The sequence below is a fragment of the Psittacula echo genome (assembly GCF_963264785.1).
Source record: "Psittacula echo genome assembly, chromosome: Z".
In the NCBI taxonomy this organism is placed as follows: Eukaryota; Metazoa; Chordata; class Aves; order Psittaciformes; family Psittacidae; genus Psittacula; species Psittacula echo.
The window spans coordinates 36,861,610-36,886,917 of NC_137742.1; the positions used below are offsets into that span (position 1 = coordinate 36,861,610).

The 25,308-nt window shown below is 36.4% G+C and overlaps 1 protein-coding gene across 1 annotated transcript in view; it reads left to right on the forward strand.

Moving 5' to 3' along the window:
- The window catches only part of ADAMTSL1 (ADAMTS like 1), a gene marked incomplete at both ends in the record, with an annotated part of 432,351 nt that overhangs the window by 91,135 nt on the left and 315,908 nt on the right, over window positions 1–25,308 (forward strand). The window contains one exon of the mRNA XM_080637755.1: window positions 20,734–20,853. Within this exon, the coding sequence (XP_080493881.1) occupies window positions 20,734–20,853 (120 nt within the window). The remainder of the gene's footprint in view (window positions 1–20,733; window positions 20,854–25,308) is intronic.

Genomic DNA, 25,308 nt, shown 5'->3' on the forward strand with positions numbered 1-25,308 from the left:
TAATCTCTTCCTTTCCTGTGTCGTTCTTTGGGGAAGATACAAGTAACAGCTACAGGATGCTTTCATGCATGTGGCCAATCTTCTCCCGAGTAAAGGCTGTAGATTGCACAGCTGCAATTCCTTAGTGGAAGCACATGAACCGTGACCTACTGCAGACAGCCACTTTGGGTTACATCATCCCACTAGTCACCACCCACTGCTGCAGACAGCCAGCTGAAGGGATGCAGCGAACAGGCGGCCTTTCATTGACACTTCATGAATTAATGGCTAGGGGCTGCTCAAGAGGAGCACAGTTGGCATCTCTTCCTCCTCGGAGACCCAGTGTTTCAGATCCCTATGGCAGAAATTCAGGGAAAAAAGAGGATGAATTACAACAAGCGTCTCCTTGGTGTTTTGGAATGTGTTGTCCTTTTGGCAACAGTACTTTTTTGTTTGGGGTTTTTCCTTTCTGCTACTAGGTTAGTATATTACCTGAAAAGATAACCGTTTTCATGCTGAATGCTTGAGAAAGTGTTGAATTCCCATTCTTCTCGCATGACATCCTTTTGGTTCTTATTAAAAGATGACTGCATGTCTCTGTTTCTTATCATCCGTGTTTTATACTTTAGCTCTCAAAAAGAATGATGTGCACTGCTGTGAGCAAATGCTTCCTCTCTCCATCTTACTGATTTGGTATCTGATCCTATGAGGTGATCTGTCAGCCTGTCCTCAATTAGAATCTTGTTTTACTTTCAGATTAGAAATCAAATAATGGATCAAACAAGAATTAGCTGAAAAATGGCATGCTGTTCAATGTCAGACAAGCAAAAACTACTTGTTAGTTCCCTGAAAAAAATTAGTATTCAGTATAATGAGAGAAAAGCTATTGAAACGTCAAGCCACTTCTGAGTGGCATTATGCTCAATCGCAGCTGATTTGATGTAATGATCTGTTAATACAGAAGCAAAGAAATCCTCTCGTGCAGAAGATTTTTTTAACCTGAAGAAGAGTCTCTTGAAATTTTTCATCACCTGCATGTTATCTAAAGTGAAGGGTAAAAAAGAGGTGTTAAGCAGCCATATAATTCATAGATGGATACTAGTTACTATATATCGTTTTGCATGAATTAGTTTGTAGAGATGATTTTTCTTGTCAGTAAAACTGTATTTAACATTTAAATCCAACCTTGTGATTTCCTCTTCCACAGAGGTATTTATGTCTGTGAAGAGAAAACAGAGGCTTTGAAACTTAGAATGTACTGAAAGGCATCAAATCTTGAAAGATAACTAGTAGCAGCTCCACCAATGTTGTGTATGTAAAAAGTGATGCAAGAATTTAATCTGTACTGATTTGTTTTGAAGTATAGTAAATGAAGATCTATTCATCTCCTTTACTTTTGAAAATGGCTACTGAACTGGACATTTAAAAATTTTTATCCAGTAGTGTCTAATTCCGTTACTTTCCATATTTATTTTGCTAGAATTGTATTTGCAAATCAAATAGAGGAAAAAAATACATTGATTAGTAGTTTGGTTTTTTGTTTGGTTTTTTTTTTTTTTTCAAAATTCAGCTGTACTTCAAGTGAAGTAAGACTTGAAAGGGGATAACTTGAAAGAAAATAAATGGGTTTTGTTTATATTGGCTTCAGTTTTATTTTAGTTCAACAACATTCACTGCATGTGTGATTTTCTTTGTATGATATTAGACAGGTTTAGAAAGGAGTTAATTAAATAAGCCTGTTTCTAAAAGAAAATAGTACTGAAGATGAATTAGTGCAGTCTACATCTTTATTTTATCTAGGAAGTTAATTCTACATAGAGCTGCATGCTCCTCATCCAACGAACCCTGGCTAGGTATATTTATATGGGTAAAGAGAAAATCTTGAAAGATATGGATCTAGATTTAGTTTGCCTAAATCCCTTAAAAATTTCTAACATTTGTCTCAAGTTTTGTCTCAGCCACCAGAAACTGCAAAATTTTAACTGGGAATTGCTTGAAAATTTACAATAAGGCTGCTAGTATTTCCTGCCCTTTCTTGATCTGGAATGGCTGTAAGAGCAGTTAGTCTATCTTAATGGAGTTTTAGCACTTTTCTCTCCTGGCAGGAATGAAACTAATGGGAAAAACAGGAAACCAAATATCTAAGCAACTTCAAAATCATTCATGGTTTTGATTTTAAAATATGAAGCTTTTTGTAGGTGGAGGCACACATTTATTTTTCTGGAACAATTTACAAGCTCATAAAAAGTTCATCAAACCAGTGACCGCAGGTTGCTTGCTCCTTATTCACACACTGTTACCTTTGGATTATATGTGTTATATATGTGTATATGTGTTATATATGTGTCTATGTGTTACGTAAATGCTACAGCAATATAGATAAAAATTACTGGAATAAAACTGGAGTGATCCATTTTCTTGAAAACTAAACATTAAGCAAACAGTTGAATAATCTTTAAAACTTTTCCTGCTGTCACATGAATAAATATAACAGCTCTGGAACTGGGTCGCTGTCAGGCAAGAGGGAAGTAGGGCAATCCATTTAATAGAACAGTGCAGCTGGGAGCTGAGTTCTTATGGAAAAACACTTGTTTCTTGCATTATTTCAATACTATGAATATACTCTAGTGATCATATTTCTCTTTTTGTGAAATTAAAGTTATAGGAAGAGAGCCTCTTTAGTTCTGCTAAATCCTGGAAGAGCATTCACATATGGCTGAGATTGTGTAATAGATGAGAAGATACATACTGTAGAGAGGATTTAGAATTAGATGAGTAAAGGGATGATTTCCCCCTTCATGATATCCTGTAAATTTCTACTATAGTTTAGTTTAAAATACTTCATAGGAACAACATTCTAGGGGTAATAAGGAGGTACCATTAATATTCATGTGCTGGATAAGATTCCTGAAGCACGTCAAGATTATTTTTTTTTTAATTATCCTTAAATAATTTTGTTCTAAAGTGTGCCACAATGTTTTCTGAGTTTAGTCTTGTTCTTCAAAATAAATAATAAAGTAGTATTTAATGAGCTGCGCATTTGAAGTGACGTCTGCTTGTGTCTGATTAAAATTTTAACCTGAAGAAGAAAAAAGTATGTCTGAACCAAAGCAATTGCATCTTGCATCTTGCAAATTCCAAGACCTTTAGCCTAGTAAAAGATTTTCGCCATTTTTCCTGAAATAAATGTGGCTTGTATGCTTTACATTTATCAGGAGAAGGAAGTGTCCCAGAATAAGTGTTGAAAAATATGTTTTGGTTGTTTTTTTTTTTTTCCTGCTGTGTGAATCAATTTTCCTATGTATGAAAACAGAACTATAAGGAGTTTCCAGGACCATTTAATCCATCATCAGCATTGTACACACCCTCATTTTTTGCAGGTTGATTTTTAGGTTCAGTTTTCTAAAGCTGGTGGGGTTCTTGGTTTGGTTTGGTTTTTCTCACAAGTACTCAGGTAGTGAAGTTGTTTCAGAATAACCCCCATCTGATACTAAAATAAGAGTGCGAAACATACCTTCATCTGTAAAGTCAAGAACTGTATTTTCAATTCGCTGATTTCTTAGTGGAATGAACTTAGTTTCTGTCTTTAACACAACTTTCACTGAAATGAGACAGAATTATAGATTATGTGTTGCATTGCTCAAAGCATGAACAGCTTTGAGAATTGAGAAACATCCCCATACCTAATGAGTGTAGTGGAAGGTAATAATACATAGAAATAAAATAGAAGACAATAACTGAAATCTAGGGTACATAATTCTTTCCATATCAAGTCTGAATTTTCTATTTGCGCAGATATATTTATGTACTGAATAGACAGCTTTAAATGACTTACCATGGCCACTCTTCTACTTAGTTTATCTTGGTGAAGTTTGAGTGTAAAACCCAAACTCTTCATAATTTACAATTCTAATCATAAGAGCAAAGATGCCTTTATTTTATGACAGTTAATGTGAAATTAAGAGGTCTAATACTATTAATTCTAACAACTCCTTCACCTGTGATTTAGAGAAGTATCTAAACAAATGAGCTGTGTGTTGAAGTGCTGCTCTATCTCTAGTCTCAGTCTTATTCACCAGTGAACCAAATAAGAAAGTACTAATCATAATCAGCACCCTAGCTTTTAGAAACAAGAATGAGACAATTACTTCATTTTACACAAGGTGCTTAATTGTATTTTAGAAACTGTCATTTCTGAGCAAGTTTTTGTGCAGCAAATGATTCATTAAACCTGCTTAGCTGCCTGTTGCAGGTTATCCATAAGCAGATCTGTTCATGGAATGTAATCCAGCTTTTTTATTGTTCCCTGTGTCACCACAGAGTCTCATGTTTGGGGATTTTGTCTCTTAAAATCATAGAATCATAGAATAGTTAGGGTTGGAAAGGACCTTAAGATCATCTAGTTCCAACCCCCCTGCCATGGGCAGGGACACCCCACACTAAATCATGTCACCCAAGGCCTCATCCAACCTGGCCTTGAACACCGCCAAGGATGGAGCATTCACAACCTCCCTGGACAACCCATTCCAGTGCCTCACCACCCTCTCAGTAAAGAATTTCTTCCTTATATCCAAGCTAAACTTCCCCTGTTTAAGTTTTAATCCATTACCGCTTGTCCTGTCACTACTCTTGATTTATTGATTTATAAGGTTTTGAGGAACAAGACTGAATTAAAGGTTTGACTAACCTATGTTTAAAGATTGTTACAGATTGTAAAGAGATTTTTAAAACTAAATTGAACTTACTTGAAGAAGCAAGCAAATTATCATACATGCCACAGGAAGTTTACAGAAGGACTTTTCTTAACGTCGAACGACAATAAAGCACCTCTATGAATATTAGTAGAGTAGGAGTAAACTGGATTGTAAGGATATAAAATCAAACTGTCAGAATTTATTTTAGGGAATGTATTTTGTGTGTTCGTCAAGCTGCTATAACTATCAGTCAACTACATTTCAAGAGGCAATATAAAAATTAGTTTTTTATCAACCCTTCAAGCCAGTCAATAGATTTTGTACAAATGAAGTTTTACACTGGGTTTTATTAAGGGGGGAAAATGATTATTCTATTAAATGAGAAGATGAGTAAAAACTGGAATCAATTTTGAACTTAGTGAGTGGTCTGTTGTAAATTCTCTGCCTACTCTGTGCTTTATCTATGGTTTTTATGATAAGCTTTTGTGCAGTTTATTAATTAAAGTTATTTTTAGCATAGCACCAGTTTGGGTGGGAGGCAGCTATATGCATCTCATGGCAGATGGTTTCGTTTCTTTTAAGTTTATGACAAAGAAGAAGCCATAAACATGTGAAAAAGTAAGATTTCAAATTGGGAAATCAGCAACAGAGCATGAAGATGTACATTTTTAAAGAAATAAAGTTGTGTGTAGCATTCAGGCCAAATGAGAAAAACAGTGTGCTGCATTAGACTTTTAAAGGACTTTTCTCCTGTGTCATCAAGACAATCAAAATTTTTTATTAGCCTCTGCCTGTTACTCATTTTCTACCACAGAAATACACACTGTGTTTAAAGTCAGTGTGATGCATGTTGTATTCTTTTCAAAAGCTATTTACTGTAACGCTATCCTCTAGTAATACTATGTTTACTTGCTCTTACTGCTTTCCTGTCCCTCTTTTTCCTTATGCTCTCAATATATGGCACCTATGTAATAAAATAAATACTGTTTTTCTGAGTATGTAGTTTCTATTTATTTTCCTTGTGTCTGAAAGAAGTGTAGAACTGTACTGGTTATTTCTTAGATACTTGCAGTAACTTCATTTGAATTCATTGTGTTTTCTGACTTCTGATGTGCTTCAAAAGTTGTGGATTCTGATACCAGAAGAAAAGTAAGCTTCTCAGTGTGTGTGGGAATTTCTTATCCATGTGTTTTCATCCATCATTTCCACTACCATTGAGTGAGAGTTCATTTTCCCTGCTTTCCTTGCTGGTGTGTCCTACAAGAGTGCCAAGGAGATCAATAATAGTGGCATTAGACTAAGGAAATAGTGAGAGCTTTTTGGCACCTATTATGCATAGTGTCTTAATTTGCTGCTCTAAGATTTAGAGTGTATTGTCCCTTACAAAAATTTTCACTGCCATTCACAACATCAGCTGCTTTTCCCGGAGTAATAGCACAAAACTGTTTTATCCCAGAAATTATTTATATGGCATTGAAAACTTCTTTACCAAGATGTGCCTGTAAATGAAATCACTACAGGAGATTCAATTAAACTTCTTTGGGAAGCATTTCAGTTCTCTGTGGGCTGTAGACATTCAAGATGCTCATTAAGTTTTCTCCCTAGATTTGAAGATTATGAGAAGGGTATAAGAAACTGTCTTGTGGGAACTCAGGAGCACAGTCCTGTTTCCATTCTTGAGATGTGAGAAGAATTTGCAGGCTGTGTAGAAAAAGTTAGTTCAGCTCAGAGAGTTCGCTTTGCCACTAAAGGGTAGGTGATAAATCATATTTCAGACTGTCAGCAGACTCTAAAGTTAGCTTTAAATAATCTTACTGATTGTTAACAAAAAATAGATTTCTACATTGTTTCTTGGAAGCCATAGGTTGATGCTGTCTTCCAGGATCATGATGACTTGGCATGGTTAAATCCAGTGGTGTAAAGCATCTGACATTTAAATATATTTTTGTTCCTTTTAGCATGGTGGCTGTTTCACAGCTGTTGAAACAACACCTCTTTTTTGTTTCCAACCTTTCTTTGAATATATTGTGACTCGAGGAATTCTGTTGGAGATTAGAGAGAGAATCTTTTATTCACTCTTTATAATGGCTTGTATCTGGGCTTCTGAATAGAAGGCAGTCTCATGTTTTGTATACTGGTTTTTGTGCCAGGTATTCTACTACAAACCGGCACTGAATGTTGATAAACATCTACACATTTAAACTTGTTTATGGCTATCTGCAGGAGGTCTACAGCTGAGTGTGAAGGAACAATTGAAAAGAATGTACTCCACCTGTTAATAGCCAACATTCTTCTGGTTTAAAATTCAAATTTGAAAATCCAGGAGCTTTTAACTTCATGGCTTTATCCACTCCTGATTAGTGATGGAGTCTTACAGGCCTTCATGATGAAGAATATGCATTTATTACTACAGTGCATTCTTAAAGAAAGAAATTCTATACCAAAACTTATTTCTGAACAAAGTCAGTGTGGTTTCTCATGTTGCTAATATAACAGTAAAACTTACAGGTTAAAACCTAAATAATTATCTGCTTGAGGTCAGAACTTCTTCTTGATGTACCAGACGACTGTGAAGGGACAAATCAGATTCTTTTTAGGAAGTACCTCACTTTTATGTGAAACAAGGTCCAGTCACTACACTAAATTGAAATAATAAGTTCTAATTTGCAACAGTACACGATTATCTAGAATGTATTGCAATAGAAATATCAGATATCATCAAAAACTGATATTGCAGTATACTAGCACTGATATCCTGAATCAGGCTAGTGTTCAGCTGGACCTGTGATGCATATCCAGCTTCAGAAATTAGTAGTTTCCATGGAAAGTACAGAGCAATACAGTGAGCAGACATAGTATGATATCACTTTTTCAGTTGGAACATTTAGACATCTCTGATTTTGTTGTTCACTGAACAGGATACTACACATTCTAGTGTACATTATCGTTCACTGTGGTAACCCTACATGTTCTTCATATTAACTTATATGTCTGGTTCTGTTCTAATCTGTTTCAATTTCAATACTAGGTTGAGTGCACCCTTTGCGAGTAAGTTTCACAGCTCAGTTATCTTTGGTGGGTGTGATCACACCACCCTGTTTCAGCTATACAGCTGCTGGCAGCTTGGAGGATTGAACAGTGGCTTCTGAATTCTGAGCTGATATACACAGTATTGGTGAAATGAGAGCACTACGTTTGGCAGGATGCTGTTACTTGTATGCTAGTGGTATATTCCCTTAAACTAGTAAAAAAATCCACAATGAACATATTGAGAAGGTGATTTGTCTAAAAAGTGTAGCTATTGAAAGATCTCAAGAGGTTTACATCAACTGGAAGTTTCTTTTCATCTGAATTTTTGATGTGTTACAAGCTTTTTATCTGTAAACTCCTCTGCATCTTTTGTTTCTTTTAGAGTTAATCCCTGCAATGAATGATGCATTTTACACTGTGTTACAGTAACCAGGAAAGAGTTGAAAGTAAAAATTATCCTTTAGGATCTCAAATCAAGGCATTTTATTCTGAGATACAAATTAAACCCTGAACAAAGGGATGTTATTTCATGCTCCCTAGTCATCAAGAGATAAGATGCATTTTGAGACTGGATGCTTCTTCTAAAAGATGTATTTTCCTTCATCAAAAAGTTATTGATGCATAATGTAGAGTACATTGATAGCTTAATGCAGGAATTATGCCTGAAACTGTATAGGCTGATAATGGATGTGGCTTCTGGCCTTCAATATAATGAAGCTTTGAAAATGCTGTGAAATACCGTCTGGTGAGACAAAGAGGTGTATCTAACACAAAACAAGTCCCAGATACCTCATCTACAAAACATATATGACTCATGTTGTAGGAAATTCTCTCATTACTGAATGTCAAAACAAAAGAGTGTAAAAAGGGTAGGGAAACACCCTGTAATACAGGCAGTGAGAGGGACCATGTTTGTGTTTGGGAGAGGCAGTGGGATTTATCAGGAGGTGGGAAGGCTGTAGGGAAGGTGTTCTCTGGCTGGATACACCAGCTCATAGGGTCAGACAGCTACTGAGTCACTGCACACCGCACTGAAGCAACAGGGACTCAGATATCCTGAGAAGTAAATTAGAGACATAGAATCTTGTATGATACTATGTATTCATATCATAGTACGGACAGGGGTAGAACATTTGACATCATCGACCTGGAATTGCGCAAAGCATTCGATACTGTCCCACATCACATCCTTCATCCTTGTCTCTAAATTGGAGAGACATCAATTTGATGGGTGGACCACTCGGTGGATAAAGAACTGGCTGGATGGCCGCACGCAAAGAGTTGTGGTCAATGGCTCGATGTCCGGCTGGAGACCGGTAACGAGTGGTGTCCCTCAGGGCTCGGTGTTGGGACTGGTCTTGGGACTTTGTCTCTGACATGGACAGTGGGATTGAGTGTACCCTCAGCAAGTTTACCAATGACACCAAGCTGTGTGGTTTAGTTGATACGCTGGAGGGAAGGGATGCCATCCAGAGGGACCTTGACACACTTGTGAGGTGGGCTGATGCCAGCCTTATGAAGTTTAACCACGCCAAGTGCAAGGTCCTACACCTGGGTCAGAGCAATCCCAGGCACAGCTACAGGTTGGGCAGAGAAGAGATTCAGAGCAGCCCTGCAGAGAAGGACTTGGGGGTGTTGGTCGATGAGAAACTGAACATGAGCCGGCTTCAGTGTGCGCTCGCAGCCCAGAAAGCCAACCATATCCTGAGCTGCATTAAGAGGAGCGTGACCAGCAGGTCGAAGGAGGTGATCCTGCCCCAATACTCTGCTCTTGTGAGACCTCACTTGGAGTACTGTGTACAGTTCTGGTGTTCTCAACATAAAAAGGACATGGAACTGTTGGAACAAGTCCAGAGGAGGGCCATGAGGATGATCAGGGGACTGGAGCACCTCCAGTATGGAGACAGGCTGAGAAAGTTGGGGCTGTTCAGCCTGGAGAAGAGAAGGCTGCATGGAGACCTCATAGCAGCCTTCCAGTATCTGAAGGGGGCCTACAAGGATGCTGCGGATGGACTATTCATTAGGGACTGTAGTGATAGGACAAGGGGTAACAGGTTCAAACTTAAACAGGGGAAGTTTAGCTTGGATATAAGGAAGAAATTCTTTACTGAGAGGGTGGTGAGGCACTGGAATGGGTTGCGCAGGGAGGTTGTGAATGCTCCATCCTTGGCGGTGTTCAAGGCCAGGTTGGATGAGGCCTTAGGTGGCATGGTTTAGTGTGGGGTGTCCCTGCCCATGGCAGGGGGGTTGGAACTAGATGATCTTAAGGTCCTTTCCAACCTTAACTATTCTATGATTCTATGGTTCTATGATTCTATGTTGCTAAACAGTAGAGCCAGAAAGATGTACGGCAAGACAATTAGAAAGTCCTGCTGTAATTAAAAAAAAAAAAAAAAAAAAAAAAGTGTTTTTGTTAAAGCAGGTATAAATCAATAGCTTAAATGAAGACACGCTAATTTACTCCAGCTGGATATCTGGTCTGTTACTTGCTAGTCTGTGTCAAATACCCTGCCCTGCTATCATCATCTCCAGAATCCATTCAGCTCCTTATTTAGAGCATAAAGATCTGGGAGAAGTTAGAAATTCTGGTTGCAAGAGTCTGGCCCGACTGACTTCATTGATAACACATGTGACAGAGGTTTGGTATACTAAATATGGAGAGATAAAGAAGGAAACCTCCAACCCTATAAAGACAAAGCTGCTTTTTTATTTTTCTTCACAAGGAAATAAAGAACCCAACAACTCCTATATCCACACACTGCTGAATATTAGAAGGACTCTAAAGCTATTGAACCCGTTGTTAGCATAGGCACAAAGCATTACAAATTTCATCAAATGTATTTTTAAACTTAAATACAAAATGTAAAATCCAGTATGAAGAACAAGATTCTTCAAAGTCTATGAATCAAGTCTTCTAATACAAGGACAATCACAGTGGAAAAACTTATACAAAATCTTATGCCATGAAGCTATTCACTCCAATGATTTTCTTGCCGGATGTCTTAGTATTTACCAAGCATGAGAAAATTCTGGCTTCTCTTTCAGCATTGTGCAAGCTGTCACAAAAGTTTATGAAACTGATCACAAAACACAAACAAAGCCAATATCATATTAATGGAAACAATAGTGGTTTTGCTACCCAGACAAGAAAAAGCATGCTCACAGGTACTGAATATTGATTGCAGTGCATTATTATAAAGAAATGAGGTAACTGAAAGCTATCTAATTGAATTGCAGGTCATAGAGATAATATTACCATTATTTTCTAATGCCTTTGCTGGCTCTTTGAAAAATGTATATTGTGGTAAACGCTGTATGATTTGATAGCAGAAAATAGTGTAAATGTAATTAATGCCCATCAGCAGTCTGCCAGGACATTCCTGAACTTCTGCTCCCTAATACATAGGAGAGGTGGTCAGAAGCCCAACAATATGACAAGACTGCAGTGAACAAATATGGTTTGTGTAAAGAGCCCCACCTTGTGAAGAAATACGTCATGATAATTGGAAACTATGTTGAGGCACATGGAAAATAAGAGATGATTGGTAACAATCAACATGGCTTCACTAAGGGCAAATTGTGCCTGACAAATTTAGTGGCCTTTTAAGGTAGGGCCACAGCACTGGTGGATCAGAGAAGAGCTACTGATGTCATCTACCTGGAATTGTGCAAGGCATTTAAAGCTATTCCACATGACATCCTTGTCTCTAAATTGGAGAGGCATGGATTTGATGGATGTACCACTCCATGGATAAGGAATTGGCTGAATGGTTCCACTCAAAGAGCTGTGGTCAACGGCTCAATATCCAAGTGGAGATTGGTAATGAGTAGTTCCTCAGGGGTCGGTACTGGGACCAGGACTTTTCAACATCTTTGCTGGCAACATGGACAGTGGGATTGAGTGCACTCTCAGCAGATTTGCTGATGACACCAAGCTGTGTGGTTCGGTTGATACGCTGGAGGGAAGGAATGCCATCCAGGGGGAGCTTGACACACTTGAGAGGAGGGCAAACCTCATGAAGTTTTCAACCTCATGAAACTGGAGAAAACTCAAGGGAGACCTGATAGCAGCCTCCCATTACCTAAACAGGGCCTACAAGAAATCCAGAGAGAGACTTTTTGCAAAGCAACGGAGTGGTAGAAGTGGAGGATGGCTTTAACCTGAAAGAGGGTAGATTTAGATTAGATATTAGGGAGAAATTCTTTACTATGATGATGGTGAGACACTGGCACAGGTTTCACAGAGAAGTTATGGCTGCTCTAACCCTCGAGGTGTTTAAGACTGGGTTAGATGGGGCTTTGAGCAACCTGGTCTATTGAAGGGTGTTCCTGCCTATGGCAGGCTGATTGGAAGCAGATGATCATAATGCCCCTTCCAACTCAACCCATTCTGTGATGCTGTGATTCATTCTATAATTGCCTTATTTTGCATTAATACGATAGAGATGCTATAAAATAAACGGGACCTTCCACCACCAATACTTGAACTCTGTGTAACCAGGGTTTGAGCGCAAGTCCATAATGTCAGCTTGATGAATATTCTACAGGGTTCATTCTTCTGTAAGGTAACGAAGTTTAACAGTAAAAAAGAAGAATGAGTAGTTGAATTTCTTTGCTTAGAAGTTTTTTGTTGTTCATTAGTCCTTGGTTGCAAAAGCCCAAAATTCAAGTATGGAAGAAAATGTGAAGATTATAATTGTGAAATCTTACTTTCATGAGGAAAATACTGTTCTCAAAGTGCCCAGGAAGACTGATGAAGCAATTCTAGAGAATTTGCAAGTTTCCTCTTCCAAAACTCATTCAAAGTTGAAAAAGGAAGCCTAGAGTATTCTGTAGTTCTGCTGAAATAAAAAAAGCTTTGAGCAATGGTGTTCAGTGAAGAAGAACAACTAATCCTTTAAATTATTTGGTCATTAAATTAATTTAGATTGTTTTATTTAATTATTTTCCTTGATGCACATTTGTCATTTGTTATTTCCTTATTATAGGAAAGTTATATTAGTAGCATTTTTTCTAACACACACAAAAATGCGAAGTGCAATAAATCGTGATAGCCCAAGTACAGCTAATTGTGATGCATGTTGTAAGGAAGTTTTGTTTTCTGCTTTCTTTTATGCTAATGATAATTTGAAATCAGGTACTGCTGACTAGATAACATTTAAAAGTGACTGATCTTGCTAATCCCAGATTATTATCTGTTCATTCAATTTGGCATAGTTTGTTGCCTGTTCTGGCCTTTAGGAGTATATTGCAGGTCAGTGACAAAGTGCACTGATAAATGCACTTGTTGAAGAATGCAGAATGATTTCTGAAGCTATTGCTCCACTTTCTCACGTGGCACACACTGGTGCTGACCATTTTAAAACTGGCTAAGCTTTTGAAAAATGACAGTTGAGTTAACTATTCCTTGATGGTCAATCATGTGAGGCAGCAAAACTAGTGGTAGAAAATGAGTTCTCCAGACTGTATGTCTTGGTTTCCTTTAATTGTATCTCATAGCAATTCAAGTGTCTACTCTCACATATTTTGAACAACAGTATTTTAAAACAGGTGTTTTGGAAAGCAGCTCTGGCTTGAATTCAGACACAGTCTTGCTCAAACCACAAAAGCCTTTTTGATTTTTTTTTTTTAATAACCTGCTTGCAGAATGCAAATCATATCCATCTAAATATCTCTTGTGTATCCAGTAAATGAGAAACTATAATGTTCTCAAATATAATTCCAACTTTTGTTCATGTCTGTGCATTTTGTGAACGACAGTTAGGAAGAAGGTTCTGATCAGTGGGATTTAAAAGGAATCACATAACTTTGATTTGTATGCTTCTATGTCACTTCACCTTTTTCCCTAGAGTCTGCTCTCTCCCTCTCTCTGCCCAATTTTCTTGGTCTTTCTCCACTTCTCCCCTCCTGACTTCTTTATTGGTTATGGTTGCTTGGCAGCAGGAGAATTGCTGTGGTTTTGTGCATTCTGCATTTTTGCCGCTCCATTTAATGGGGCCATATTGGCTTTCTCCCTTGTTGGTACACTGTGAGTCAAGTGTAGGCGTGTGCATGCTTTACAAATTTGTCCCCATCATTGCTAATGTCTGTCCAAGATGTTAGTAGCTGGTGGTTTTGTTTGAGGGACACTTCATGCTGTAATTCTTAACTGCAAATCACTTTTTGTTTCTTTTGTTCATTTATAATGAGAGACTGAAATGGAGCTTAAATAATTCCTTCAATGAATACATTAACCAGACTCTTCTATTGTGGCTGTTTAAGAACTGAAAGTAATTAGCACAAAGCCACATTTCCTTCACAGAACTTTAAAAGAATTCAGGATATTACCATTAAGATAATCATGAATTCAGTCCCTGTGGAAAGGCAGGGAGGAAAGAAAAAAAAGATTAAATATATTTCAAGACAAGCGAAAAGATTTCTGGTGGGAACATTCCACTGCTGAATAAAACATTCCCTTGGGAAATAAATTGCTATTTGGGTTTTTTCATTTTGAGGCACTTTGTGAGTACCTTCAGAGAAGCCAAATAAGAACCTCCTTCTCTTTTTAAAATTTCTAAGCCTACAAAACCACTACAAACAGTAGCCAGTTTCCTAAGAGACAGGCTGTTAATTCAGAGACAATAATATCATCACAGTTTGAAAGACTGAGTCAGAAAGCAATATTGTTAATATTCAGGTCTCAGGGAAAATTTGTTTTCTTCAGGGTAAAGATTTTTTTGTTTGTCATGACTTATCCTTCCCAGGACTTGCAATGCTATTTTGAGATGTCGGAAGAAGGAATTGCACTAGTGAAAAAAACTATCCTAGAATTGACTTAATTTGTAAATCTAGACAACCCTTTCTTCTATTTAAAAGAAAGTTAGCAAGCTGAGAATCAAAGCCATAAAATGTAAGGGTTGTAAGGCAAGAAATAGCTACTAACTATCCATGCCAAGGAAAGCTGGGAAGCTAACCTCCAAAGGTTACCCTAAAAAAAATATCTGCATGAACAAAGAGAGCTCGCTTTCAAACCAGACTAACACGAAAGATAGAAAGAAATGCTGCTGATAGCAGTTAGCTTAGACCTGGAACCTCTTCTACCTTCAGTAGAGATGCTGAACTTCTTCCAAGGGTAATAAATAATTGAAGGAGAGAGTAAAACACAGAGAACATGCTGAGAATCTGACTACTTTCTTACAAGCTTGCTGCTTGATGTGACTGCATGACAGTCATGTGTACAATACCTGAGTTTACTCCTGTCTTCTTAAGTGATGTTAAATACTTTCTTTATAGTGACACCACTCCAGTAGGTAACTGTCTGGAAAGCCAGTAACGGAGCTCATGTGAAAGCTACCTACACCCACATGAACCCGTAAGTTGCTGGGCTATAGGGTCACTGGGAGCTTAACTTTGTCACTTATGGCAGATTATTACCATAGACCATAGTTTCATTTGATTTTGTTGCAGTGGCCTAGAAATGAAACAAATAATCTTGTCTGATCTCACAAAAACGAAAGAAAATGAAGTGCTTTTTTGTTCTTGTTTCAGGAAGAAAACCATTTACTAGGACTGAATCCAAATAGAATTAAATTTTGTAGAGGGGAAGGAAGTTTTCATGGGGAGAACAGTCATCCTCACAGCCCTAGTTCAATCTGTGAGAATGCAATGACAAAAGAGAAAAAAAATCTGATTGGGAGGTATTAGTACCTCTGCCTAAAAATCAGATTTTTGTTTCGGTGTCTACCTTGTATCTCAATTCACCTTAGATATGGATTCTTCTAGCCTTTGATTTAAAGCAAGAGCTGACTTCATTACAGTAAAGGCTTTGAATTTTCAACCCTACAAATGTGTTGACACAGGCTTTCTGCTTACCTGGCCAGCGTATTTCCCAAAGGGAGCCTAGAAAAATCTGTTTGAAATTTTTTAACATTTCTGAAGGACCAATGTAATAATGTGTAATACGGAAACATAGCATTGGAAGAGTGATATCATAAATTAAATAGGATAGTATCTCCTTTTGCATTTATTCTTCTGAAAAGCACAGTGCACTCATGCCCAAGAAATTCCCAGAGGGAAACATACAGAAGAGATTTTAAATTGTGCATGGCTTTCTGGCTTTCTGTGGAGGAATGAAAAGTTTTCAGAATGATTAACAGTGGCAGAATCAGGCTGTAATGTCTCTTTCATGGACTTTGGTAAAGAAAAACAGCTTTCAGAAATCAAATTTTGAGCCAGATTATAATCACTTCTAAATCTGGGACCTGGTATTGGGCTTGTATCCCTCTCTACCCATCCTAATTCCATTTTGGAGAACAAAGAAAATTTGGATCAAAGCTGCAGCACAAAACCATGCAAAATTAAATTCAATGACCCTTTTATTTCAGAACTTCCTATGAGATTGTGTTGAGCAATTTCTTGAGTCACTCATGATACTAATCAAGTTCATTTGGCAGCTGGCAGCTGCTTAGACACACCTGTGAGTCTTCTGGGATGCCTTTCCTTCTTACATGATTGTGTTTTCCAGCTCTGAGGGATGCAGTAAAGCTCTTGTCACCCATATAAAAGTGAAGCATTCTTTCACTTGGAAGTGTGCAGGCAATAAAGTGGAATATGTTGTTAGTTTTATTGAGAGTAATTCAAAATTGAAATTCGTGCACAAGTTGTTATGCTGTTTAAAGTGAAGTTTAAACCAAAAAGGGTGTTGCACGATAACTTGCTTGTTAAAAGCCTGCGTTCCTCATCCCACACGATAAATGTCATTGCTACTTTTCTGGTATTTAGTACCTTAATTTCTATCATATGCTTCATGTTCTAATTTGTTTCTGTCATAAAATCCAAGAAATTCATGCCTAAGAATACTACTAATAAGGAAAGGAAATCCTTCTTATCATTGTCAAGACACTCTAGGCCTCTCAAAAAACCCAGTAAGCTTAAAGAACGTGATTTTTAAAAGAAATATTTTGTAAGAAGACGTATTTTTAATAAACCAGTAAATTTTTATTTCCTCAAGTTTTGATGTTAGTAGTAATTACCTGGGTGCTTTTGGATCTGAATAGCCAAAATAAGAAAAGCTTTGGCTGAGCAACTGTCACCCTGAAAGTACTCCTGGGATGTGCCCAAATAGTTAATTGTAAGTATTTGGGACAACGTTTGGTATTTTTGCTTTGTGAGTGGGATATGCTGGAATTTGTTGGCCCCTGAGCTGAGAAAGGTGATATCGTAGGTACCGTGATTATTTGCATCAGATTCCTGGCCTGTGTAGTCATTTCCGTGTCTCTTGAATTTGGCAAAGTAATTTGGCAAAGTTAAACCATGCTAACAAAGAATTATTAGTAGTAGTTTATTGCTGGTCACAGCAAAATTAATTAAGCTGCTTCCATCATGGGACAGTACTCAAGCAAAAGAAAAATTAGACTGTTGGCTAGAATGCATCCTCCCACTGTCTGGTTTTTCTTAGGTCTTTTATTTTCTAATTCTGTATTTGTCCTCAAAGATTTCTACAATATGGACTCACATGACTGGATCTAGTGGAACAACTAATTTTTTGCCCTGGTTTAAGAGACGTGGGAGCTGAGCTAAAACAAGAAAAACATTGCTTAGATATTTGCTGGAATTTTGTCTCACCTCAATTTCATAAAAGTCTTCTTTGTAATGTCAGTTGGGCATCTGAATACCCAGATAGATTCCTTATGCTGAGAAACTTCAGTGCTATGCTGCTAATCTTCATGTATGCATTAGCAAAACCTCATTTCAGTGTTCTTTGCAGGTTCTTGAAAAGCCGCATATTGCTGCAGATGATTGCTGCTGCTAAGGGTCAGATTTCTGCTAGGCCACTCTTTCCTTGTATGGTTTTCTCACTGCTTAAGAAAGGTTCAGTTGCCGTATTCCTGGAGGTTGTTTTCTAAGCTGGTCTTATCACAAACTGAAGGAACAGAGATGAGAGATACGGTGGCTGTGTTACAATGATAATAGGTTTCCCAAGAGAATAAAATGATGATATATATGTAGCCAAGACTTTCAGGAAACTTGAAAAATGGAAAACAGCCTTTCCGGATATTAATCCAATTTACTGACACTCATCTTAAACAGATTGATTCCAGCTCTCTCAGTAAGTATGGCTATAGTCTACTAGGACTAAGTTTCATCAGCATTTGTATAAATTACAGTGAACCCAGGAGGAATTACAGAAAAGTGCACAATCTAAATCAAGAGGAGAATAACATTTTTTAGATTATAGCATGTTTTTCAGTTCTCTTCTTTTTTTTTGAGACTTTATCATTCAGTTTTGCTGAGAAAAAAAAATAAAATAGTGCTTTCATTACTGCTTCTCTTGGGGTTTATTTCTGTTTCATCCTCAGTTTCCCAATATCTTTTTTTTTTTACTCTCTTGGCTTCTCTGTTCTTCCTGAGTAGTGCCTCTGGCATCCACTTCAGTCCCATGTAACTATCAGCAGTTGAAATATTCATATTGATATGGTGAATAGTTAAGTTTTAAAGGTTAGCAATACATTATTGAGATTATTAATACTGCAAATGCATTCTTTATGAAGTCTTTATGATAACTATTAATGACTTATGAAGATAACATGGTACATCTGTAGGTTTCATTTCTTTTTGAAAACCAGCTTGAAATTGTAGTAAGTTGATTCCTCTTATAAGAAAAAGATTTTGCAGAATCTGCTTATATTTTTGTAGGGGAAAAATGCCAAGTAGGAATGTGAATCATTGGTGAGGAAGTGACTATCTGTAATTTGACTTCTGATTTCAGAAGAACAAAATTGTACAAAAACCTAATTCATCATAATTTTATATTTTCTGACCAATAAGTGCTTAATATAAGTAGAAACTGTTACTTAAAAGTAAAATAAAGGTACAGATTTTCTTTCTTGAAATAGCTTCAATTATTAAACTTCTTTTGCTAATCCTGGGCTGAAAATCTTTTATGAAATGTAAGCTATTTCAGTGATATTTTTATTTATAAGATAATGGTTTGTCCACAATATTTATTGCAGAATGAACATGCTTCAGTAGTAGGACTTCTTTTTCTTTTGGACACATGCATATTTCATTCTCACACATCCCTGAGGATTTTTAATTGCCATGACTTAATAATATAAGAGGAATATCAGTAGGTGTATCTCTCAATGTTATCCACAAGATGGGAAGCTAGGTATAAATTTTAAAACTTGTAAAACTGTTTGTTTCGTGGAAAGTCTTGGGGTTTTTGTTTGGTTGGTTTTGTTTTTTGTTTGTTTAAATTAAAATTTACAGCTGAGGAGCTTAAAGCAACATAAAAAAATTAGGTGCCCTATATTTTACTGCTGCAGACAAGAGGCTTATGTGAAAGAGAAAGGCTGCTATGTTAACCAGCATAAAGCTTGGATTTAGGGACTCTTACTTCTTCCCACTACCCACTTCATGTTCAGATATTCCCATCTCCCATTTTAGTTTTATTAGGTCATCTCCTTCTAGTCACCCCATTATAGCTGCACTAGGTTTGCAGCAGTTCTGATCTCACTTCCCAGCTGGCAAGGAGGATTGTCTCCTCTCAAACAGCAGTACCAGCTCACCTGTAGAGTCTGGCAAGGCAAATCTATACTTCATTCTCCTCCTGCATACTACACATCATATTCATAGTACTCCCAGGCTCTTCTTTTTTCTCTTAATTTCTCAGCTAGGATGAGTAAAACTAGGATAAATATGGCATCTGGGTATGCAGAAGGATGAATACAAGAAACAGTCATAATAAAAGCAGCAGAGCATGGACTTTCTTGTTAGTAAAATAAATTTAGTAATATAGCACTTGTGAGTAGTAACAACAGTCCATTTATAAGTCTTGTGCTCATCTTAAATGGAAGAGGAAATATCCCATCTACCATTTGTGATGGAGAAACAAAAAAAAATTAACCAGAAATTCCAAATGCCACAATTACCATGCATGTGTACTTCCATACTTGTATGGGAACATAAATCAGTATCTCACATAAAAAATTATCTATGGTTATTACTCTTGCCTAATTCATACGAGAATTGCAGTTTCTGTTGTTAAGTACTAAATTACAAGGTATTCTTAGCCATTTGGTAAAATATACTATTCTCAGGCTGAGACACATTCAAAATACGTTGTGAAGTGTTGAAAACTGAAAAGAATCTACTAGATTTTCAGTTGACAATGTACTTCCAATTTCTGGTTGTTTACAAACTTTATGGGTGTTTCACCTATAGCGGAATTTTTTTATAGTCAGTCTAATGAAAAGCCACATATTCCATTAACATGTAAAAAACCCTCCCTGATATTTCACCAGTTTCCACTATTTAAAATTTTCTCTATACCTAAAAAAAAAAAATAAATAAATCATTGTTTGGCTTGGAGAACCAAAGAAAAAAAGAAAGCATGTTGCAGCTTGAAGAATGATGTGTATTTGTTTTCATTATTTCTTTCCAAAAACTATAACAATACGTAATAGTACCTATGACATTTTGATAGGTGTTGGTTAGACATGTAGTGAAGAAACAACCTCTTTCTCAAGTAGCTTATATGTCTTCCTGAGCTTGAAAAAAATAGGTGTAAAGTTAGTCTAAATGATTTAGCGTGCATGTGCATATTTGAGTTTGTAGCCAAAGTTCTTATACATATTTTTTTTCTGTCCCTCAGAAGTTTTAAGCTCTCACTTCTTATGATAGAGCATTCAAAATGCTGGACAAATATGATCAGTTTCATAAAGTAAAAATAACACTCTAAATATTAATTTATTTCACAAAAGAAGTTTTAACTATTTTCTACGTTATAGACCATGGCTATAAGTAATAACATAGAGACTCACTGTACAGCAGAATCTCATGTAAATGACAGTTATCAAGCCACGTATGATTTTCTTTAAATGCATGCATTTGTTTTCATTAGTGGCAATACTGACCAGTTAGAATGAGTTTAGTAATGGAATAAAGGACCATAAATGGACAATTTAATCTTCCAGTCTGGTTTATCTGGATATTATAATTGTGACAGAATTAAAATTTTGCTTTTCCTGATATGATGTTTTCCTTTTAGGTTCACGGAGACCAGAATCAAGGAGCAGTTTTCCTTCGTGAATTTACATTGATTCGGAGAGAAAGTCTTCATGACGATTTCCTATCTGATTTGCTGCATAACCACAAAACAGAAGATCCGGTAGGAATCTTCTATTATCCCAAAATATTTCATCAGAAATGTTTGCAGGAATACAGATTTTTGTGATAGGTCTTTCATTCTGCTTCATCAGTAACGTTTGCAGGAATACAGATTTTTGTGATAGGTCTTTCATTCTGCTCCATCAGTTATGTTACGTTACAAAACTAGATTTGCTGCATAAAAATGTCACCAGAAAAATATTGGAAATTCCATGTAGAAAAAGGCTGTTCATAGGATGAGTGTCAAATGCATTCATTATTTTAAATACAGACTTTTTCAAAATAAACATGGATTGGTCTTTTGTTTTATAATGAAAAATTTTCTCATTCAGAATTTTGTCAGTCTAATTTGCTAGCATTGTTTGATTTGCACATGCAAAGTGTTTTTTTTTTTCATTAAATATGAGTAAAGTTAAATTCACAGGCTATGTAAAAAGAAGTAATACTTTGTAAAGAATTATTTTATAAAATACATCAGGGAATGTAAGAAATAGGCAAACAGTTTTATGAAAAATCTCTTTTCACTCTCTTGTATATATGCCTGGCAAGATATTTTTTTCAGGTCTGAAGGATTTTGTGTCTGTCTAGCAGCTAATTCTCTGATATTTTTGAAGAAAAGAATGTGGAAGTAAGGAACTTGGTAGTCGTACTTAATCATGTTTTAACATCAAATTAGGCAAGCCAAGTGATTTTAAATTACAGTAAATATATAGGTCTGCTATTCTCAAGGGCTAATTTATTATTATGTCCAACACATTGTAGTTTAACAGAATTAGTGGTGCATTAGTATCTAATATTACCATGAATGGGTGATGTATTTTAGGGATTAAAGTTCAAAATAAAGATTCTATAGGATAGAAAATGAAAAGGAAGGTGGTTCAGGAATAATTGAAAGTTGGCACAGCCATGTTTACTGCCTTTTTAATCAACTTTTTCTCATCACCTCAGAGGGCAATGCCTGATGTTACCTTCCTTAGTGCCAATAATCGTTGGTGGGAGCATGTAGAGCTAGGACTTTGGAAGGATGTGGTGGATGTCTTTTGATAAGTCATGTTGCTCAGGTCAAAGAATCCAGTTAACAAAAGGAGTGGGGGTATTAAACAATCCACTGTGTTTGTGCTAATCCATCTGCTCTCAGAGAATTTGTGCTTAGTGCTTTACAACTGCTAAAAGAGATTTCAGATCAGGCAAAACCAACAGTTTGTTCTACCACTGTGGGTAATCCTATGGCAGTTCAGGATCATATCAAACAACTGCTTTACTGCCAGGAAAGTAAAGATTCATTGAACAGAGTGCCGGTCTTTTGCTAGTCCCATCAACTCAGCAAGAACATATGGCTGAAATTGTTATTCATTAAAACCATTTATTCTCTGTGGTCCAAAGAAGAAAGTAGTGTTTTATTACAAGGTTTTTTAGGTACCAGTGAACTGATTAATTGTTTTTCAGAGTTATGCTGATCTTAGTTTATAAGTGCTTGTTTATAAGTGAATTTCACAAAGATCTGTGTCATTCTTGTTATCTTTCTGTGCAGCTACGTATATATAAAAACACAACTACACTGAAAGAACATCAGACAGAAAATATCACTTTGCAATCTTCATTTAAGTATGACTTAAAGAACATTTATTCCAACCAAATCTTCTTGTAACAACATCTTCAACTACAGAAGCACATACTGTTTTCTCTGCGTTATTGATTCAGTTAGGGAACACATAGTATGAAAGAACTTGAAGTATCTTTTCTGTATTTTGCCTGAAATATTTTAACTAGGCATGGGGAGTCAAGAGTTGTATGCTGTGTGCTATGAGACTTTATTTCAAAGACAAGCATTAATTTTAGCAAGAGCTTTTCTCTGGCACTTACTCTAAAATTCTGTTTCTTCAATATTAGTGAATTTGTTCACCTAAATTTCTGTGGAAAATACAGATATTGTTCCTATTTTACAGATACAGACTCAAAGGCTCACAGATACTAACATCAAAAACGTCTACTTTCTTGAGATCAAAAGAGCTTTTGGTTTTTGTAACCAGTTACCACAGAATATATGCTTAATGAGGAAATGCTTACACTACATGCTTGTGAGGTGGTTTTAAGCAGTTGTTTGCAAGCTTGTGTGTTAAAGAGTGTAATTTAGCCCAAATATTTTAGCTTATGGTAATTAAATAATTAATGTCCAGTGACGACTATAGAACATGATGTCACCATTTTTACTCTACCATAGTGGATACCCTGTTTCTACAATGTGTGGGCTTTATCTTGCTCATTGAAATAGCTCACAGAGGCGCTTCCCTTATCTTTCAATTATATTTCCAACCTTGCAAGTGATGTGATTTAGCCTTTTGCAACTGTAGCCATTGGGTATTACAGTTTCCATTTCAATATAAGCAGTAAACCCCAAGTCTCTTAGTGTAGCTCCGCCATCAATAACTTTCAGCGGGTGGAGGGGGGAAATTACTAGAAGACAGAGGAAGATTTATATTTTCATTGTTTTCTCAGTTCCTAGATTATGTTGGTTTTCTTTCTTTTTCTGGAAAAAATATTGAAAATAATTCAAGGACTAAGGCAAAATAATTAAAATATAATGGAGTACATGGATTTAGACTGCTTAATTGAAACAAAACTTAAGGTTAAGGCAGTTCCTAGTTTAAAGAGCATCCCAGATATAACTGTCCTACAGTTTTCTGAAAGTTCCTACTTATGTGCTCCTGAAAGGCAGGGATAATGTTATTTGGGATTCATGAATCCTGAGGCAGCTCTTTAAAAGTAACTGTTTTACTAAGATATTATTTAAAACTTTTACCTAAAAAGTCAGAATGAAAGCAAGCCCTGTATACAGTAAAGAAAATCCAAGATGGGTGTCTAAAACTTTTTTCCTGTGTATCAGTTGATTCTGGTGTTTACAGTGTACTTCTTAGGCATTCCAGATGGAGGTGATTATTTTCAGAATTAAAATATCATGAATATTTTATTTATGCTATTTCTGAGCCATATATATTTTTTTCCTTTGTACTCTGAATTATTTGATGTGTATTGATAGATGTCAGCCTGTTGACTAAGGAATTTCCAAGCTTCTCAGTTACAGATCATGTATTTCTAAATGGTTATAAAATAGTGCTGCTGAATCCAGCTTTGAGTTCCCTAGGGATGGGAAATCATAAGACCACAGGAATTACAGGGCCTACCCCATGCAACTGCTGACATGATAGATAAATGCTAAAATGCTTTGATGATAAGAGGGACTCTTTTCTGCCTTCAGACTTACCTTGTGTTTACTCTTTGTAAAGAACAGATCTCCCTGGTGTGAATTAAGATACTCTTGTGTATGTTATAGAATCATAGAATAGTTAGGGTTGGAAAGGACCTTAAGATCATCTAGTTCCAACCCCCCTGCCATGGACAAGGTTGTTCCTGCCAACCCAATTATTTGAAAACAATTATTTGAAAACAATACACCTGTCCTGGAAAAAAAAAAAACAAACCGTAAGATCGACTTCAGTTTTGGGGATTGTAAAGCAGAATTGTCTTTATTTCTACTTACACATAGGAGACCAGGAATTGCTTGAGAGTTCTCTGGCAAATAATGCCCTCAGAGAGATCCAAGTCAAATGGGAACATTGTCTGGAGTGTTAAGAAAAGCAGTGATAAATCATTAGGGCACCAACTTCTGAACCACCATCTGTACCAGCTGCATGGCATGGCAGAACATGGTTTGTGAAGCTCACTTTCATGCCTTAAGTGCTTGGTTTCTTAGAATAACAGAATGCCCCTAAGGCCACACGTTAAACATCATTGCTATGAGCATCTTGTATCTTTAGAGATGAGAACAGCCTTTTCTTTTTTTCAGTTAAATGGAACCTTAACTGCAGATTGTGCAATTCTCTTCTTCATTTAAATGTGCAATTCCCCCTTTTTATGTAATTGGCAAAAATTATATAGTACTTTTAATGGAATTTATTAAGTAAGGTACAATGCGTGAAGATAGATGAAAGAATAATATAAAAGATCTCTAGCAAGCTAGACAGATACTGACCTGAGGTATTCCAAACTTGCTGTTCTACCTGAGGTCTGGAATTTCACCTTGAATGGTTTTATAGAAGGCGAAGTATGAATGAAAAGAGATATAATTGTTTAACAACTAGTGATGATGAAATGGGTTACTCATTTAAATGTTCTGGAGAAAAGTGCTCTTTTTGTTGAACTCAGATTACATCCTTGACTAAGAATGTCTTTTTCTTCTGTTAGGCAAATGTTTGCTGATTTTCTATTTTATAAGTATTAACTGATCACACTAGTAAAAAATGTGGTTTCATAGATATAGTTGCTTTCAGGTTTGCCATTCCTCATAACTTCATATTTCGGTGTTAGGCTGGTGTATCTTTGAAGTTCTGTTAGTTTTCTTTCTTTTATTGTATGTGCGTATATAATACATATATGCCAGATATACCTAATTGCAGAT